Below are 20817 nucleotides of genomic sequence, written 5' to 3' on the forward strand. Positions count from 1 at the left end.
GCCATGTCGACTGTTGGACTGGCTTTTCATTCACATTAAGGGGTTTAGTAACAGGTTTAGTCCCACCTATCCTGTATCTCTATAGGGTGGGGAAACTGTCTAGTAAATGCAATTGTCTATAAGCAGTATTTTGTGTATTTGTAAAATGTCTACGAGATGTTTTTTAAAGTATTTATTATAGAGGCTATAACCAGAAACTAAAACAGTTATCAGTGAGTCAACAGTCAACACAGCTCGATTCTGTTAAAATAACAGTAACTGAAATGATCATACCTGATTCATTGGTTGAGAACATTTGTCTGAATATGAATCAATGTCTTCAAATATTCTATTCATATCTATATCTTATTATGTGTTGTCAAACTAATGTAAGCGTTCCATATCATTACTGCACACCTTGATTGTGAAGGTGCTGCTGTTAGACGATAAAAGCATGAAATGTTTAAAGCAGCATGTAGATTGTTTTTGTACTGTACATCACAAATATAAACACATACAGTGGGTCTTGTTTTACCATCTATCTTCCTTTCAGCAACCACATGTTAGTGCTCATGAAAACATTACAGCAGTATTTAATTGTTATTTTAAGTTTTAAGCGATTGAGACAATATATATTTCTCTTGCAATGAAATCAATATTTACATATTTGTCAGAAATTCTGTTCAGCAAGCCAGTATCATCATATATTCCAGGAGCGTGCATATATTTACATAGCTGCAGAATCAATATTGAACACTTGCACAACACAGCAACTATGTGTACCTTACCCGTCAAGATAAACTTCACACAGCTTCCCTGTTTTTAAAATCTTAGTAAGGAGTGGGATTCTGCTTCAGCTGGCATAGGGTAACAGAGGAGCCCACACCAAAACCAGCATACAAAGGTTCACTGAACTGAGCCTTGAACCTGTGGATAAGCTCCATCGTCTCTGATATCGAGTAAAAGGCCACGGTGTTGCCTGCATAATCCAGGTACACACCAATTCGTGTGGCCCTGGGCGCGTCAGGAAGGTCTCGGTCGACTTTGTTGTGCCAGGCAGAGTAGCCTGAGTCTGAGCAGAGGAGACTCCAAGACTTGTCGTTGTAGCCCAGCAGGCTGTGCGAATTCTTCCCCTTGCGACTGATGCTCTTGTAGGCCACCCCGATGGAAAACTCCCCGCCCCACTCGGCTTCCCAGTAAAATCTGAAACCAGTCAGAGGCTCCCTGCACAACACCTGGGAGAAGCCGTCAAAGCGTTCTGGATGGTCTGGGTAAAACTGGACTGATTTCTTCCGCGTGACCCTCTGGTTCCCGTCCGACAGGACCAACTCTTTATAGACTGTGTTTGGATCGAAGGACATCTTGCAGGAGTCTGAGCAGAGACAGCCATACATGAGACACAATTCACAATTATTTATCTTAAGATTCATTTATCCTTGCACTTTCTCACTCTGTCCGTTTTTAACCCAGAACAACATATTGATACATTTCATGCATATTGCTAACAGCTAGGTTAAAGTAGTCACTTTGTTTCTGGTGATAGTGACAGGCATCGAATGGACTGAACCACGTACACTTTACTCACATCTTAAGAAGTCTGTCCTGGTTTTTGGCTCCTGAAAATCAACTCTGGAAGGAACTGTTTGGATAACAAAACATGGACATATATCATTTTGTGATAAGTCTTTTGTTATTGCTACATATATTGTTTTTTTTTAAATAAATCTGTAGTGAATTACATAGCTACTTAAATTAAAAGAGATAACTTTGATTCTCTCTATATCTTTCCTGTTCTCCTCTTAAAGATGAAGTCTATATTCTCTATTATTCATACACATGTGTGCTAATGGTAAAGTTGAACACAGAAAAGCTGACAGACACTTACCTTTGAGTCGTTTGTCTCCATTTCTTGGCAAAAGTATGTACACAGGAGTTTCACTGACTGTGAAGATGACACAGCATTAGATTGGCCCACTTTAAACACAACATAAAGTTTTCACAACATAAAGATATTTCATCAGTATTATCTAATCGACACAAACCTGTCTTGGAGATTTTGCTCAGTTCCTTCTTACAGATGTCATCCAGATGTTCCTTCATCTCTGTGGCTGTCTTGCTCATCTCCCCAAAGGAGAACTGAGGGTTGATGAGTACTTTGGGCACCATGGCCTCAGGAGGAACACACAGGCTGGGAAAATTCTGCTCAACAAGTAAGAGAGGAGCTCCGTGATCCAGTCGACAAGGCAGAAACCCAAACAGAAAAGTGGCACGTCTAAACAATATTTTTACAGATGGTACGGCCTTTATCTACCCAACTGTTACTAAGTATTGACACTTAAAAAGTCTCTCCATTCCACTAATGTTACAACACATTACCTGACATATATTATGACTTAAATGCTTATATTTCTTTAAGTTCTGTCTGATCTTTCCTCACCTGCAGAAAGTGAATGTTGTCCTCCGTTTCGAGGATCTGCCGCAGCTCTGCGTCTCGGCGCTGCAGCTCCAGTATCTCCTGCTCCAAGCGGTCCACGTAGCCCTCAGCCTGCGACATCGCTGACTGCATGTTGGCCATTATCATCTGATTGATTTCGGCCTTCCAGCGCTCCACCGCCTGCAGCATTTCGTGGAATGTCTTATCGCTTTCTGCCTGTGCTCGCTGTGCAGCACTCTGAAAGGTAAAACCAGTTTGCCGAGAAGCCTTGCTATGGGACATTCGATACCACCAACAGACGAAGCCCGTTTCTCGGGTTGCATTATATTTCCTCCCAAATACACAATATTCCATTGCATTTTAAAATGTACTGTTATATGCTAAATGTACCGTTTGATCACGTTATTAAGTCTCAGCTTACTTTTAGTGCATCCACATTATGTTTGAGCTCCTGCAGCTCCTTCATCCTCTCCTGAATGATGTACTGGACTTCAGACTGGGTGACTACCAAGACTTTCTGTTGGAAGAACATGACAATAAGAACTTAAAAACTACAACAACTACAACAATAATGATAATAATTATCTTACTAATAATTATGATTATAATAATGACACTTGGTCGCACTTCAGAGAGAGACACTTCTTGTCCCCCCTGGTGGACTCATAACATTAACATAACATAACATTTGCCCAGGAAGTGCCCTCTTTGGTAGATACAACATGATAAACTGCCCTCTAAGATGCCTTTCCATTGGATAAATGTTGATAAATGATAAGTGTTGAAGTGACCTCTCTTCATGGTCTGTGAAGAGAGGCACTGGTGCCCAACTACATACATCTGTTGCCATTTTTATTTTTTTCACCCCTGCCCCTCAAACATCCTGAGACTGCCACTGCTTCTCTCCTCCAAAATCCAATTCATGAGATAGACAGGAAGGAAAATAGAATTTTTGGGGGATTATAAATTGATTTCATTCAGCTTCTTCAGTGCAAAACAAGCCTATGTCACACACATTTACCCACAAACTATTCAAACTTACTTGCTTTTCAATGCGCTCTTCCTCTGCTGAGGTAATGTTGTGGCTGCGGTGCTCTCTGACAGTACACAGCACACAGATACACATCTGGTCAGAGCGACAGAACAGCTCCAGGCCCTTCTCATGCTGGGGGCAGATCTTCCTGTCCAGGTGGCCCGTCTCGTCCACCAGTTTGTGCCTCTTGAAGGTAGATGACTCGTAATGCGGCTTGACGTGGGTTTCGCAGTAGTAGGCCAGGCACATGAGGCATGACTTCACTGCCTTGTTGCGACGGCCGACGCAGAAGTCGCAGAAGGATTCCCGGTGCATGTAGGGAAAAGGAGTGAGCTCTGGAAGCTGGCGCCGGGGCTCATGGTTCACGTCGGGCAGGTTGCGTCTCAGCACGGGCCGCGGTGTGAATGTCGAGCGGCACTGTGGGCAGTTGTACACCCCCATGTGGTCAAACTGGTCCCAGTAGACCTTGATGCACTCCAGGCAGAAGGTGTCACCACAAGGGATGGTGACCGGGTCTCTTAGGTCGTCCACACACAGGGGACAGTAGGCCTCTGGTGGTAAAGGGAAATTAGACTCAGCCATGATGGCGTTGGATGAGATTTATAGAGATTCAGTCAGTTTGTGTCCGCAATCTGTTAATATGAGTAAGTCTGCCAGTCAGTACAAGGTCCAGACAGATTCCAACCACAGGCTCCCGTGATCCTACAACTTCTTTGCAAACAAGAGACAAAGCAGTTCTCCGGCGATATTTAAAGGGAAGCGTTTGTTTCTACTGTAAGCAAACAGCATCTGAGAGAAAGTACCGAGGTCTGCAACCATGACAGAATTTGCTTCACAAGCGGGAATCTCAGGCGAAGTCACACAGTAAGGTCAAGTTGTCAGCAAAATAAAACCTAATGAGGGCAACACAGGATATTTATGATTGCATCTCACTTAATTAAAGAAGTGTCAACACACCCCACCATCTTACTGATGACTTGATACTTCTGTAGTGTTACTGTAGTGTTAACAGTTTGTATGTTTGCAATACAAATACATTAATAACACAACATGTCAGCACAGAATGTTCACCATAACACACGCAGAAGCCTCAGAAACCGATGGAGTTCAGCGAGAGGCTCCACTTTCTACTGATGTTTACATCGATATTCCCCTAAACCAACATTTTCGTATGGGGGAGGAAATGACCGTACTGGTTGATATTTCCAAATGGGAACCTTAGTCCTTCAGACACCCTTCAGCTTTCCATTTGAACTGAACGGTGAGTTTCATGATGGTGCGTGATGTCAAAACAACTTATGTTGATCCTGTGAACAAAACACAGAGCAGTAGTGTCAGTATGCAGGTACCCACAGGAGCAGATTGAAAATGTGAAAAACAAGGCAAGGTGAAACCACTGTGATGCCAGAGGACACTGCTGAAACAAAAATATATAAATCTTTAATTTTAGCTTAATTCAAAAGCATAATCTGTTATTTTGAAGAGGTACAAACACATTTGTGTGTTTTATCATGTTAAAATTGATTGATTATTGTGCAGACTCACACTAATTAACTAAATTTGGTACAGTGTCTTGTAATCGGGTGCTATTAAAGGGACAGTGTAATGATTTAAGTCATTTATTAACTCAAATCAACGTCTTCGTTCATAAGTAAGTCCTCATTGGTGTACAATTACCTCTGCCAACAACCTGACTTATCCTCCTGAGCGAAGAATTACCTATCTGAATATACATAGCACGGGCAAGCTCTATGGAGGCCGCCATGTCTTTCCGGTTTTAAAAAAACTATGGACTGCCAAGAGGGACACAAAGCACTACGTGGTACTACGTAGTAAGGCTAAACGCGTTTTCGCTCAGAGCCAGCTTGACTGCGGAACTGAGAGGGAGCTCAGCGAAAGCGCTTGTCACTATAATAACTAACTACATCTTTACCTCATTACTTGAATTAGTAGAAATACTTGACGCTGTTGGGAAAGAGTCCATATTTTGAAAATGAGTTTCTTGTCCGTCAGGGCCACCGTAGCTTCCAGAACATCTCCAACATCTTCAGAATGGGAGGGGTGAGCAAAGGAGTGTTGCAATGTAGAACCTCACAGCTAGATGACGCTAAATGCTTGATATATTACACACTGTCCCTTTAAAGGTGCTATTTGTAAGAAAAGTCGATCTTAGGCTGGGTTGGCCGCCATCCCAAAGCGAGTTGGTGATGAAACACAAAAATCAACTTCTCTCACAAATAGCATCTTAAATTCAGCTAAACTGGTTTCTCGAAAAGTGAAATATGTAACTGTGGGCTTCCTCATGTATAAATTATGATAGCCTTCGTGGATTTGAAGAACATTCATGTTTAAATGTACCATTCGTACTTCTAAAGCCGTTCACATTCATAATAAATGCATGAAGAAACCACGGTTTTAATCACTGATGGTTGAAAGAGCATCATAAAAAATAAATAAAGCTGGCAGACTGACACGAGGACACATTTGCAAAAATACTGAGATGATTTTGTTGTGTAGTGCTATGACTTTATTTATGTACTTATAAAATGCACAACATACTCATTGTGTTTAGAAGCTTGATGAAACTGCATTTCATCAATAAATGTGTGGACGGTTGCATTTTCAGGTGCAGACTCTCAAGTCCCGATGCAAAGCTGACTCCTATTGAACATCTATGAAAACGTGAAAAAAAAAGGCTGGTGGCAAAACGTTTTAATATGCTTTTTTATGTGTGAGAAAAGTATCTAAAAAAAGTTTTTCAGGATAATTTCTCTACATTTCTTTTCATAGATCAGTGAATGGAGAAATTAAACCTTGCCTAGAAGAAAACATGATGGAACTCAGTACAATTAGAACATGGGGAAGTGGCACACTTCAGCCTCATGTAGTGTTACTGTTATGGTAATTATTATTATAGAGTATTGTTTGACCCCTGAGTGCAGTTGCTGAGTGTGAAAAGAGGTGTGCTCTGTGTTACCGGTCTGATATTCAGTTTCATTGATATGAAGCTGTGAGATGGGCTAATCTTTCCTGTGATGTGTCAGCTCTCCCTTGTCAGTGTCCTTTGTCCTCTGAAGGGCCACTCTCATCTTTGTCCAGACAAGAGGGCTCTTGTGACGATGACACTAAGAGAGAAAAAGAGAGGCAAGAGGGTGGGAGGGAAATGGAGAGCGGGAATGACAGGCAACTGTGAGTTGAGTTGAGTATTACGGGGGGGTGAGACAGTAAGAATATTAAGATCTAGGAAGAATGGTAAGAGTATTAATCTTTATCTATGTGCTCCAAAACATGGGTTACAGAACAAATATCAGAAGACATGGATCACAAATGAACAGAATGAGGAATTGAAATCCAATTACATAGACTTAACATGATAAATCTTTCCACAGAAGAAAGTCTGCGCATAGAGGCGAGGAGCTGATGAGACTGAATAGACACAAGAGAGGCTGAGTGCCCATGATGTCATTGACTGTACTGACTGGTACTCTCTCTCTCTCCCTCCCCCCTCCCTCCCTCTCTGCCTCCCTCCCTCCCTCTCTCCTCCAGCCTCTCTGTATCTCTCCATCTCTGTCGTCACTGGAGGAAGCCTGGGAGTGGCAGGAAGGAGGAGAGGCGAGAGGAGAAAGAGGAAGAAAGAGGAGGAGAAGGACGAAGAGGTTGAGCAGCCGTACGCAAATCAGGATTTCCCTGAATATTTACACAGCTTCCTTCTGTTTACGGCAGCAGGTACACGTTACTCTCTCTTTTCCAGCATCGCTGTCCCATGCTCAAGTTTATATATATATAAATGCAACATCAGGGCAATGGAAATATGCTGTCTTCAGGCAGGATATTTCACAGTTGTCACGGCTAGATGATGCCTTATTTCATGCTCAAGTATAGTGAGAGTCATTTCTTATATTTATGTGGACATTTTTTTTATGAACGACACATTTTTTATATGAGATTTTCTTAAATAGATCCTTTATTGTTGCCAATAGTGCATGTAGCTACATTGGATCTACAGTGTTATTTACATTTTGTGTGCTAGTTGATTTTGTGGTTCAATGCCATAATGTCAAGCTGCTACTTTAACCATGCATGAAAACTGCATTTGTGCTTCTTCTGCTAAAAAAACGATTTCTATTATGAAATTATTGTCTTCCTTTAAATAATTTTCTTAAAATTTGAATTCATTAATCATGATTGAATGTACATTTTTACATAAAAGGTGATGGAGAAGTGTATGGTGGTGTGTTTGTGTGTGTGTGTATATGTGTGTGTGGGAGAGATTGTGTGTAGGAAGTGGAGAAGAGAAAGAGCAGGAGCATGTTTGGTCATATGGTTGAGATTGAACAGCAGAGCAGCCATTTGGAAATTGAGCTGATTGAATTAAATTGGCGCGAGAGCAGCTTGAGTAACATTAACATTATGATGGATGTGAAAGTGTGTGTGTGTGTGTGTGTGTGTGCTAGAGAGAAAATGTGCACTTAGACTGACCATGATGGCGGTGTTCCTTGGCAGTGCCGTTTCCCAATCAGCTAATAGAGTCATTATTGATTAATGTGAGCTCTTAACTTTGACACGCGGGTAGAAAGTAAATGAGTGTCCTCCGACTTAAGTGTGCTTTGCCATCGCTGTTTGAAGGACTATTTAAGGCTTTGAACAATGCAGTCATATGCTCCTGATTATTCTGATATGCTGAACATAATCAGTTGTGTGACCATGTGTCAACAGTATCTGAATGTTTGCCTGCACACTGACCAGACATGCATGTGTGTCTGTCTGTCAGTATGGCTGAGGGCTCAGTGTCTGTAGCAGAGGTTGAGGCCTCCTTCCAGAAGTTTGCAGTCCATGGAGACACCAAGGCCACAGGCAAGGAGATGAACGGCAAGAACTTTGCTAAGATCTGCAAGGAATGCCACATCATCGACGGCAAGAACGTCACCACTACGGATGTCGACATAGTTTTCACCAAAGTGAAGTAAGATTTAATTCAGGCAACACTGCCACAGTGGAACAAACAACCAGGAGAGGCTGCAGTGCGCAGAGGGAGATCAGTCTGATAAACCACAGAGAGTCAGAAATACTTTTTTTGTAGTCTGTGTACCAGAATTTTAAACTTACACCACATGTCTAAGAACAAAGACATCCTTTAATACAACCCAACTGCCAGAATAAACCTGTACCAAAACCTGTCATTCCAGGTGTCTTAAAGATAGTCAGTGGTGTGACTCAAACTCCAGTTGTCAGTTTGGCGGCCAAGATTGTTGGCTTGAAACATCACCATCCTCTCCTTTCCTTTTCCTGTGACAGGTGGCTGATAAGCAGTGGCGAGCACAGACTTTTTGAAGGGCAGGGGCAAAAAGAAAAAAAAGGGCACATACAGCGCATTCTCGCCACTAAAGAGGGCACCTAACCGCGCGTTTTGGCTCCCAAGAGGGCACTTTAGCGTGCGTTTTTGCCACCCAAGAGGGCAGTATATCTTGTTTTAACCAGCCAAGGGGGCAGTTTAGTGTGTTTCGCCAACCAAGAGTGCACTTAAGCATTATTGTTTTAGACAATCTGACAACCATTATTTGCACTAAGTGTAGTAAAGTAAAACTTTACTGAGGCTAAGTCTGATGGTTTTAAGTCTTAAGGTTTGCAAGTAATCCAGTGATAAAAGCGAGGACTGAACACTGACCACATGATACTATGTCAAGTCAAGGAATGACCCACGTCAGAGAATATGGTCAAGGCGTTTCACTGAAAATCTGTTAACCTCATGGTGGTGCTTGAGGAAAAATCAAGGACCACCATTAATATGTCAGTCTGGACGCTGTGTGTGTGTTTCCTCAGGGCAAAGTCAGCTCGAGTAATCACATTTGAGCAGTTCACCCAGGCCCTGACGGAGTTGGCTCCCAAACGTTTTAAAGGCAAAAGCAAAGAGGAGGCACTTCAGCAGCTCTATGGTCTCATTGTTGGTAAGGAGCCTGCCAACATCGGAGTCACTGTGAGTATTTCACCAGTTAGCACAATTCACTTACCCTGATGCCCCGACGGATCCTCATACAACTGAGTTATTATGTTTAAAATTGATTAAGCTCAGGTTTAATGTTAAGTATATTTGGTTAAAACCTTGAAAAGATAAAAATCTCTTTTTTGTTTTATCTGCTAAATCTTGTGTATGTTCCGTTGTTCAGCTCCAAATTGAAAATGTGACTGTAAGTGGGCTGCATTACTGTCTGCTACAGTGTTATTCTCTGTCCTAACACTGGATGGTGCCAAAGAAATGTAACCTCTAACACATAGTGGCAAAACAAAATAGATAATGAAGCAATCATCAAATATAGTAGAAGGGATAAAATGAAAAAATGTGTTTGTTCACAGTCAATTTGATTTTCTGTTGTTTTTAGAAAGTGGCAAAGGCAGCAGCGGTGGACAGACTGACCGACACCAGCAAATACACAGGATCACACAAGGAGCGTTTTGACGGGTCAGGCAAAGGAAAAGGAAAGTCGGGGCGCGAGGACATCCCTGACACGAGTGGCTATGTTTCAGCCTACAAGGGCAGTGGCACCTACGACGAAAAAGTGAAAGAAGCATAATAATTCCGCTGACAGGTTATGAAAACTTTGTTTCGCCAGTAATTTGAATCAAGGTCGTTGAGAAAACCAACATAAATTCATTGGCTACTATTTTTGAAGACAAAACAAATATACTGCATCTTTGGTGCGGGCCTAGCATGCACCATACTTTTAATTCCTGGACTCATGAAAAAAAAAAAAACATATTAAATTTGAGTTTCAAAGTTTTCATAAAGTGACAGCTGAAAGTAATCCAACAGATAATGAACATAGCTGAATTTAGCTGCAGTGAGTATAGAAATGGGTCAAATGGGTCGTAGCACGAACTCATACTGCTCTGTATATTTTCTGTGATTTCACAGGGACCAAAAGATAAAAGTGTAGCCAAGCATGTGTTAAAGAAACTAATTCTGCTCTGTACTATAGATTAACACTGTGCCTTACCATTGATGTAGCCGCTAGCGTGAATGTGCTCATATACAGTAATGTGCTGCCTGGATGCTTTAAGAAATGAGTTACCGCTTCACTTGCTAAGCTTATCACTATACATTTCAGTGCCTTTTGCTACATGACCAATCAGTGCCAGCTGTTATTGCTGTCATGGACATTATTCATATCATTATATTAAATATATATTGTATGGCATTAAATGTACAGTGCGCTGGAAAGTGTAATATGCAGTGAAGAACATGAAATAAGTAAATAGATGAAGGCTTGTTCTGCATTTAAACTTCAATTAGGCTCAATACATGTGCGTAAGTAACCAGGTTCCCTCTCTGACTTGTTACTGGGTTTAAAGGGCATAAATAGTCCATGTTATTTTGACCCACTGGTTTACTCTTGTGTAAACTGGGAGTGGTTAGCCATTTTTCAAAGGAGTTTTTTCCTGTGAGTCCTGAGTTCGAGGATGGTGGTGAACAGCATCTCTGTGAAAAGAATGCTGGTTTAGTGAGCGTAAGGACCCTCCTCATGTGACTGCCTGAAGATTAGGGTTGAGTCTCTCTGCGAGGTAAGGCTACATCTAAGGGGACTCTTATGATTGTGTTTAGGCTTCCCTGCACCTTGGTTTACACAGAGTCACATGATACATTTTGGATGTGGGTTGTCAACTTTTGTGTTTGTTCAATTTGAATACCTTAAGTTAATGTTTCGATGATGGTTTCTGTTGTGGATGAGTTTCTTCACTCTCCCTTTGATCACTTCCTTAGTGACGTGGGTGGGATTAGCTGTCTTTTCCGTTTCCAGGTTGCTTGCACCCCGGTTGCTTGGTTGTCTTGCACCTGGGCGTGCTGTGTCTGTGAAATTTAGGCCTTGTCCACACTTAAACAGATCTTTTTCTAAACTGACATTTTTCCCCCGTTTAAAAAAATAAATGAAAATCCTGTCTACTTGACTGTCATTTTACAAAAGATCTCTGTACACATGGGATTGCAAAAACAATTTCAAGCGTTGAAACAGGCATTACGGGCCTGTAGGTAGAGATAAAGTCTCATCGCTGATAGAAGAACATTTTGAGCATGTGCAGGGAACTTTATCTTCTTTGGGGTTAGTGACTTAAAAACAAAGAGTAGGAGCTAATTATTCATTGATTTATAGTTATTTGACACAGATATCCATACCCTAACATCTTTCCACTGAGGTGCTGTGTGATGTCATTGTTTCCTTGAACAATCCATTTGCTTTTAAAATGCCATTTGTGCATAGACGAGGGGCAAAATCGTAGAGGAAAATGTCTGTTTTACAAAATATCAGTATTAGTGTGGACATGGCCTGAGGCTGGTTTCTCATTCTGTATCTCTGTCTTTACTCATTATCATCTAACCTTCCGGTCTTGTTTTCCTCTTTGTTTTGCCTCTGCAAACCACACATCACTGCAAACATTACTGAGTTACAGACTACAGATTCATTTATTAAGTTGCTTTTGGCTCAGTTTCTAATAAAATATTGTTAAAATTACTTCAAATCTTGTGTGGGCTCCTTTTTGTTTGGCTTACTGAGCCCACTACTGATGAAGCAACAGTACAGGATACTTTTACATCTTCTTTATACCTTATTCCTCCCTTGCTGACAACTTTATGCTGTGATTCCAAATCCTCATATAATGTTTCACGTTGCTTTATTTTATTTAAATTAATTATTTTACAAGCTGAATCATTTTTATGTCCTATTAATCTGAAAATGCATTTCAAGAGGAGTGAATGTAAAAACCTTAATAGATGTCTGAAAATGCATCATAATGTTTTTCCATGGATATAAATTATGTTGTACTTTATTTTACATTTCCCTGGCCTGTATGGAATGCCGCAGTGTACCATCCCAGCAAAAGAAAATTAGGAGAGAACATGTTGTAATCCTCTAAGAAACAACTTTTAGCCCCTGATGTTAAGTTTAACAGACAGGAGATGGATTTGCAAAATTAGAAAACAAAAGTTAAGCGTTTCCATCAATATATGTTCTCAATAAATACCTACTGAAACCATGAAGGTTAAAGATAATAACCCTCTTCAAAACCCTGCTGATTACCAAAAATGTTAAGGATACAATTTCCCAACATAAAGACTCTTTGTTGAACAGTAAACACTCAGTATACACTCATCCTCCTCACAGGACCCTCCTTGTAACGTGACACTGGCAGACACTTATGGAACCATTTTAACAATGCTTATCATATAGTGCACATGTTCAAAGATCGCTTTCCTCCTCTGTATCTCGCACTATAGGCCTGAGCTGATAAGCATCACTTGGGTTTTGTGTGGACAATGCCATTGAATTTCATAATGCAGAGCCTGTATACTCCCTGTTTACCATGTATTCTTTACCTTGCTCAACTCATGAATCACTCTACTAAGATCTTAACATATAATTGGGAAATTATTCAATAAAGTCATGCTGTTTAGCAGAACTGTAGCACTTATTGAGTTATTATTTGTGTTTTGTTGTGTGTGTGCTTTTTCTTTATGTATTTACTGCTGGTTATCTGATAAGATTTGTGTCTTTCTGCATTAACTGCTTTTTGGGTCCCTTGAAACAAGCTGCTGTAAACCCAGCATTGACAGTATGTCACTTATTAAAATTGATGAATTGATTAGGTTTGTTGCAAAATCATCATTTGGAGCCCTGTTTATGGCAATTTGATGAAAAATAGGTCCAGTATTTACAAGACACTAAAGTTACTGATGGTAAACCAAAATAGTGATTCAAATGCTCCAAAGGGGAACTGTAGAGTGCAGTGAGATTCCATTTGCAATATGAAAGGTTGGCCATCACAGCTTCAATCAATTATGGGGCCAGAATAAGAATGGAGTTATGATCATAACAATTAGAAGTTGACAACAAATTGTGTTTTTCTAAAATCTGTTTAATCTCAGTTCAAACCCACTAACCTACACATAGTAAAACAGCTAAGATTACAGTGATGTGCAGCTTTAAAGATTTCAGCCTTAATGGTGCCATACTGCTGAAGACTTAATTGTAGGTAATAAGATACACAACAGATCATTCATGAATGATCTGTTGTGTATCAGCTGTATTCAGCTCCTATGACTTACTGAGTGTCTCCGCTGCTCGTAAAGCATAAGACTTAAATATTACTGGTGTAAATACTGAGCTCAACACTTTCCATTTCAAACTGGTTTCTCATGGTCCAGCCACAATTGACAGGATGCATAAACACACCATTGGAAACACTAGCCTAAACTAAACTAGGACCTTCTTTGACCCAGTGTCATCAATAGAGGGACAGGTGCAGAGGGACAATGCAGCAGGCTTATCATAAACCACAAACAGGAGGGTCCTATCAGCCAATCTGACACCTCCGACCTAATAACCAACTCTGTAAGATACAATCTTTAGCAGATTTTGATATACACTGGGGAGCTTATCAGGAAGGTCCCTGCTGAATCCTGCCCTCACAGGTCACACCTTGCCTGAGGAGCACAGGGATGCGAATGTGTATGGGAGGGGAATATAGTGAAGGAAATCGGCTGTTCATAGAGTGTGAGCTGCCAAATATCTCTCCACCCACTTGGAAATAAAAGTGAAGCGAAAACGGACCTATATTTCAAGCCATCATTGTGCATACTACTGCAAGACCCCAAGCTCCTCATTATTAGTGTGTTTTCCTTTTATTTCTTGTCACAATTTGTGCTTGACTACAGATTTTTTACGTGGATACTGACTGAAGAAGATATATTATCTGCTGGACTGCTGTGAGTAATTGTTTTCTTTTCTTTTGCTAAAATGATTTAAATAAATAAAGTGAATTTTCTTACAAGCTATTGTTGTGACAATTAATGCAGGTTATTCTTGTAGTTACAAATCAAACAACAACATTTAGTTTTTTTCTAGCTTGTTTAACATTTAGCCAAGCTGGAAAATTTTGAATGTAAGGTATAATCTTTCCCACAGTAACACAGGCAAAACATATTGTCTGAGAGTGTAACTGAAAGCTAAAAGAACAGAAATATATCTTTTAATTTGAGCATTTTATTTGGCAAAGATGATGGCATTGATGAATGTTCATTATTTTAGTTAAGCAAATTTAAAGAAAACTAATAAGATAAAACAAAATGAAAACAAAAATGAAAACTTAAACTTATAATTTGATAAAAGCAAAGGTTTTTTTTTAGATGAGTCACTGAGTAACTGTATAACTACAACACATGAAATTCCATGTTACTCCTATAAACTTGTCTTTGGTTTTTAAAGATAAAGTTAAGAAATACTTCAAGCAGTATAAATTCAATGAAAATTCTCTGCCACCAGATATTTCCTGGTGTTGTGAGATGAGAGTCATAGCATGCATTCTGTTTATCTTGGGACTGCTGTGGGACGAGGTGACAGCCGAAAACAGTATCAGCAGCCTACGAGAGACAGCAGGTAAACCAAACTGATTATTGTTCTGAGTCCACTTCACATGGTGAAAAATAATTGAGGGTTAACAAGGCATGCTGGTCAGGAGGGGAGATATCAGAGAAAAAAAGATCAAAAGATACGAGAAAAAGATGATGATAATACTACACTAAACTTTAGATTGTAGCTCAAAGTACTGGTAAACAATAAACATGATATATATATGTATATACAGTATATATATATATATATATATATATATATATATATATATATATATATATATATATATATATATAAAAACACATATGATAAAAAAGAACATGAACGCAACAAGCAATGAAATGGGTAAAAAAACAAGCGAGGCAGTAGCAATAACAGGTATCCCAAGAACAATACGATTCAATTTTCACAGAGCTTGAATGTCTTATGGCAAAAATTATGGTGCAAAGTAATTAAAGGCTGAGCCCCTGATATTGTCATTTGTGTGATAGGTTGTATTACAAAATGATTATAAAATGACCAAAATTCTTACATTATATTATACTGTGTTCATCCCTCATCCCTCACAATATACTATATTATATTACACTATATTGTATCTATCATAGTATACTATAATATTCTATACTGGATTTAAATAAAATAGCAGATTCCTCCAGTGAGATCTCATTTATACCTTATTTTGATGCACTTATCATTAATTTCCTGTGATGCCGACTCAAAAGCTCGGTGTATGAAATGTACTGATGTGATGTAAATTGGATTAAGTTTGTTCGAAACCAATCACCAGCGTGTTCTTAAATATCTTAATATTTGGTGTTGGTCTTGAAATGTTATGGAGGGATCTCCTCTTACTTCATACATATACATATACATATTGCCATCTTGTGGGTGTGCCAGTTTTTCTAATGATCTATGATACCGTTCTCCCATCTGTCCTTCCGAATTTGCAGTGGCATGGGAAGGGGAGCTACCGTGCGGACAGTGGGACTGTGTCTGTGCATTCAAGCGCCACAGAGGCTGCTGCTGTGCCGCCACTGAGCTCCAAGAGGTGGAGGATCAAATCTTCACGCGGATGATGGACCTGTTGGCGAGCATGTCCCAGCTAGGGGCCAGTATCGTTGAAGTGATAGGTACTCCTGGGACATGGACACTGGTAGAGATAGTCCACAGAATCAAGAGACTACAATCTGCATACATATATATCGATGTGACTGTATCTTTTGATTGAACTATTTGGTGTTTAGAGGCCGCCACTTACTTAAAGGACGGTCTATGCTGAAGTGCAAACTGGGTGTTTACAAAACAAACTCTCCTCTTGGTATTGGTACACTTTGCCAGTGACACAGGCCCACATTCTAGGCCTGAATATGGCCTGCTATAGTCATGCAGGTGAGTGAGGTTTTGATACGTCATGGGCAACCTGGCTAACAGACCTGAACCACCGTCCTGTTTTGTGGTCCATCACTGGGCCGGACCAATTTTACTATTTGTGTTAGTATTATGCTTGTAACTATCAGGATTCTTGGTTGGGACTTGGGAGAGAGGTTTGTTTGTTTGTTTTTTACTTACCAACCAGAAATAACCAACTTCTCCAAAATACAGCGTTTCCGGTCAATACAGACAGCTGTGGTTGTGGTTGCTAAGGGCAGTTTTTTGTTTGTTTTCTTTGTTCACATTGATGAAAGAAACATTCCGATTTAAGTGTTGTCTCTGTGAGTCAAATGATAAACACAATTTGTACACCTGCATCAATCTCGTCTTTTCAAAGATTAAAAAAATGTTGACATTTTGAACATCTGCAATGCCACAAGTAGCATTTGACAATTATAACACGAGTGAGTGTTTTTCCTCCTGTTCCTCAGGAGGGATGAGGATTGGGTTCACAGCCTCCGTGAGCAGCAGAACAAACTGCATTGGGCCTTTCACCAGGAACAGCCCCATCCCTTATGACGTCATCACCCTCAACCATGGACATGGATACAACCCCGCCCTTGGTAAGTGTTCACAAGTGGTTATTTTAACGCCATATTCAAGTGCTGTCAAACCATCATTCATGTGTTGGTAATTTTTCTCCAATGAAGAGCATCTTTTAACAAACATGTTTCTTCAGTATTTTGTTGGCAGACATTTAACAAGTAGACATGTACAGTACACTACCATCACATGAATGTCTTTTGTGCTGTTCATAGATGTCACCTTACAGATTTAGTAACAACAATATTATTTTTCTTTTTTTTCTCAAAGTGACATTTGGAGCTGTGAAAGTGCAAATACATTTTTACACATATTATCATTTCCAGGTATATTCACAGCTCCTCGTTCTGGAGTGTATTCCTTCTCCTTCTCAATCTACTCCAAGGTGGGAGGGAAAGGAGAAAGGATGTACTACAAAGTGCAACTCATGAGAAACAGGGAGGTGGTGGCATCCATGTGGGAAGACAACAGAGAGGACTCGGAGGACAGCAGCTCCCAGACTGTACTGCTGTCCCTGCAGCAGGGAGACCAGGTCTATGTAGAGCTGCTGAGTGGCAGGCAGCTATGTGGGATAATAGAGGGCCTAAACACATTCTCTGGCTCCTTGATTTACTCCACTCAGGCCGAATATTGATGTATTTCATTGTGGTCTAATGTATGCCTTGTCCAAAGCTGAGGATAATTATAAAGTACATATTTTGAAGCATGCTATTGTCCTCTATGTAACTGCACTGTGTGGGCTTTATTATTATAATTATTATTTTATTAAAACAAACATAACCCAATGTATTTCTAAAATGTAATTCATATATTTAATTTTTAATTTATATAGTGGGGTCTTGAATTGGGAAACAAATGGTACCACAATTAGCCATATCAGTTGGCAACCCAGTCTCTAGGGGTGTAAAAATTTACTCATATGAATTGGAAATCAGGTTGAAAGTTAAAGATATGACTACAACGATACGTGAACCTCTGGATTGATCTGATTTTAAAGTTGTGAATCAGTTGAGCGAAGCTGCTGTGCTGCTTCCTCCTCACAGCGTCTTCAAAATCTCGTAAAAGTTCAATTGTCAGCACAAGACTTGTTGCCTGCTCCCTGCCTGCCAAGTAAAAACAAAATCAACATGTCCGAATATGGCGGTAAGATTTACAGTGCACCATCAAATCTAAAATCAAAGTGATTATTGATAAAAACATTTTTTTTAAAAAATAGATACACATATGTATGTAACTGTTTCACATTTCTCATATTAGTTAAATAAAGTCTAGAAATGTAAATGCACTGAACTTGCCTTGCCCTGAGTTATTTTGGGCCGGGCCTTTTTCTTTTTTTTTTCTTTTTTTTTTCTTTTTACTAAAGGTACTAGTATTAGTAATGGTATTAATTATGAAACCTATTGGTACACAAAACTGGTAGATCGGCCCATTAGTCATGATTGATTCTGGGCCGGACCAATTACAGCCGAGGGCCGATGCCTTCCCTCTTGGCCCTCGGCTGTCAATCAATCAATCATACAGAGAGAGAGGATCACGAAAATGGAGAACAGCACTCAGCGGAAAGGAGGCGCGGAAAAGAATTGAGCTCAAAAGAGACAGGCCCTTCAGGCATTTGCACAAAAGTTTGCTGGTGGCTATGGCAGAGCTTCGTCTTCAGCAGCAGCAACATCCGAAGCGGCCGCAGGTAATGATGGCGGAGGTGGCCGTCAGGTGGATGAGGGGAAGGGGAGGCAGGAAGAAGAGAGACCCACGGCCGCCGGTGCGAGTGGAGGGGAATCTGAACTTCAGGTAAGAAGTGATGAACTGCGGTCTACCTGGGTCAGATATGAATCAAGTTTCGGTTTAGTCTATTTTCGTTTTGCTTGCTAACTGTTAACACAGTCAGTTACAAGTTTAGCTAGCTGTGCATGCTAGCTAGCAGGCTGGAGATGTTTATGCTGATGCCCACTGAAAAGGACATTCTCATGTCGTTGGACTCATTGATAGGGTAGCTGAGAAGAGCGAGCTGTTTTTGTAGCCTGATGAGGTAAAATAAAATTCTCAAAACACTCATAATGTATCAGATAAGATTAGATTAAACTTTGTCATTGCACAAAGTACAGTCCAGCGTAAAAGTTTTGCATCTAACTTGAGTGCAAACAAGTAAAGTGCTCAGAAAATGCTTATATTAGAATTAATTAGAATTAGTGCATCTTAATAGGTCTTAATGCATAGGACTCCGAGTCAGAGCTGCCAAGCATCACGCTTTGAGTGTGACAGTCACGCAATTTGACTCATTCTCACACCACACGCCACACTTGACATTTCTCATGCTTATATTTCCCCATTCAATACTCTACATTTATTTTTTTATGATAATAAAGTTTGGTCCTTGCGGATTGCCGTAGTGCGAGTAACTTATGGAAGTTAAATCAAGTCATTAATCAAGAGCATAGATTTTCAGTTTGAGAGCATGATTTCATTCCTTTTCAGTGACACAGCTCCTTTGCGTGCTCAGATTTTTTCTCCTCATGCTCACATTTTGTGCTTGCATTTAAATTTCTTCTGCTTTCTTTCAAAATGTCTGCTTAAAGTAAAAAATCACATGCCTGTGTTCACATTTCTCCTACTTGCAAACAAAAATGTCGCTCGCATTCAAATGTGCCCTCTGCGCGCTCAGATCTAAGTGCACGCGCTCAGAACACACACCTGCTCACAGGTCAAGTTCTGCTCTCGGATCTCTCCTCTGCTCACGGATTTTTCTTGTGTATCAACACTGTCAACCAATAGAAGGCCGGCTACTGTTGACCAATCAGATTATCCCCGCTTCTTTGTGGATGCGTTCGCTGTACTTCAAGGAGCGTCGCAAACGGACGGGCACTGTTTCTACCAAGTTTATCTACTTCCGTCCTCCAGGCTGTTAAATGTGGTGGTTCCCTTTATTTTATGACGACTTTTGGAATAAAATATCAGTTAATCAATACACGAGCGCCCGTGCTTTTCATTACAATAGCTACATACATCAACATAAAGTAGAACAATAGTGGCTCTACTTTCGCCATATTAGCCAATAGCAAGCTGCCCAGGAAGTGGGATATTGTGATGATAGTACAGCGGTTAAGAACTCCTGTTCATATAACTTTTTGCATCATGGGACGCTGGTTCGCATCCCGGCCCGGCCGGCATCCTCGCTCGTGTAATGAATGAAAAATACTCTATCATCATAGCGTATTTTTCATTACACCTTTTTAATCATGTATGTTTACCCACCATCTCTTGTTAAGCGTTTGTCAGGGGGCCCATGAAGGAAGAAGAAGAAAAAAAGAAGAAAAAAAAACAGCTGTCCAGAATTGCCACAGGCCCTGTTTTTGTGAATGAAATATCACAAAAAGTGAAGGCTGAGTGGCCTTGATGCCTGTCAGTCATGATGAGTCGCGTCTCGTCACCTCTCTGATGTGTCTGCAGCTGAGCACTATGATCCATGTCTCTCTCCCCGGCCGAGCGAGCTATCATACCATAAAATACCAAATAATAGCAGCGGCATTTATTTGTTTCAATCACTTAACAGACCAGGCGTTTATTTGGGACAGGCGCAACTAGCACTCGCTGCAAACTCCTCATCTCTGCTGTCTGTCACTCACGGTTTTCCCGAGTTTTCCTCTGCATATTTTACGACAGAAAGTTTGAATTTCAAGTCATACTTTTTATTTTGTTGCTGCACCGGAGCCATGACGATCATCAGTGTGATACTGACTGACAGAAAAAAAGAAAAAAAAAAAAAGGTTAAATAAGAAAGCAGCACAACGCGTGAAAAAGGCGAAGAAGAAAAACGTGCAGTGTCAGTGGTCACGTCTTCTTCCTTGATTAAAAAAGAATAAATGAATTAGACCCAGCATTTATTTGGAACCAGCGGTTATTTATCAAAATATACACCTGCATCGGCGTTTAAATTGGACCCTGCAGTTAATTGACACGCGGCTATTATTTGGTAATATACGGAACATTTACACCCA

At 40.3% G+C, this 20817-nt stretch overlaps 3 protein-coding genes across 4 annotated transcripts; 2 read left to right on the forward strand and 1 right to left on the reverse strand.

The window, feature by feature from the left end:
* Window positions 1–157: 157 nt before the first annotated feature.
* On the reverse strand, window positions 158–4028 carry ftr84 (finTRIM family, member 84). Its single transcript, XM_030425248.1, has 7 exons — window positions 3456–4028; window positions 2835–2930; window positions 2417–2650; window positions 2022–2178; window positions 1865–1921; window positions 1565–1618; window positions 158–1351 (listed from the first exon to the last, which is right to left on the reverse strand). Exons 1-7 carry the CDS (start codon window positions 4026–4028, stop codon window positions 810–812), a joined length of 1713 nt encoding a protein of 570 aa, XP_030281108.1. The 3' UTR covers window positions 158–809.
* A 2987-nt stretch (window positions 4029–7015) lies between these two features.
* tppp2 (tubulin polymerization-promoting protein family member 2) lies at window positions 7016–12901 on the forward strand. The gene is made up of 4 exons (XM_030425282.1): window positions 7016–7172; window positions 8218–8409; window positions 9267–9420; window positions 9824–12901. The coding sequence occupies exons 2-4, from the start codon at window positions 8219–8221 to the stop codon at window positions 10013–10015; spliced, it is 537 nt and encodes a 178-aa protein (XP_030281142.1). The 5' UTR covers window positions 7016–7172; window position 8218; the 3' UTR covers window positions 10016–12901.
* Window positions 12902–13630: 729 nt separating this feature from the next.
* LOC115586318 (cerebellin-2-like) lies at window positions 13631–18110 on the forward strand. Of its 2 annotated transcripts, XM_030425260.1 has the most exons (5): window positions 13631–14202; window positions 14759–14872; window positions 15802–15981; window positions 16714–16845; window positions 17152–18110. In XM_030425260.1, exons 2-5 carry the CDS (start codon window positions 14779–14781, stop codon window positions 17457–17459), a joined length of 714 nt encoding a protein of 237 aa, XP_030281120.1. In that variant the 5' UTR covers window positions 13631–14202; window positions 14759–14778; the 3' UTR covers window positions 17460–18110. The 2 variants fall into 2 exon arrangements, with proteins under 2 accessions (XP_030281120.1, XP_030281129.1); XM_030425269.1 differs by lacking the exon at window positions 14759–14872.
* Window positions 18111–20817: the final 2707 nt, after the last annotated feature.

This window comes from Sparus aurata, chromosome 1 (assembly GCF_900880675.1).
Source record: "Sparus aurata chromosome 1, fSpaAur1.1, whole genome shotgun sequence".
NCBI lineage: Eukaryota > Metazoa > Chordata > Actinopteri > Spariformes > Sparidae > Sparus > Sparus aurata.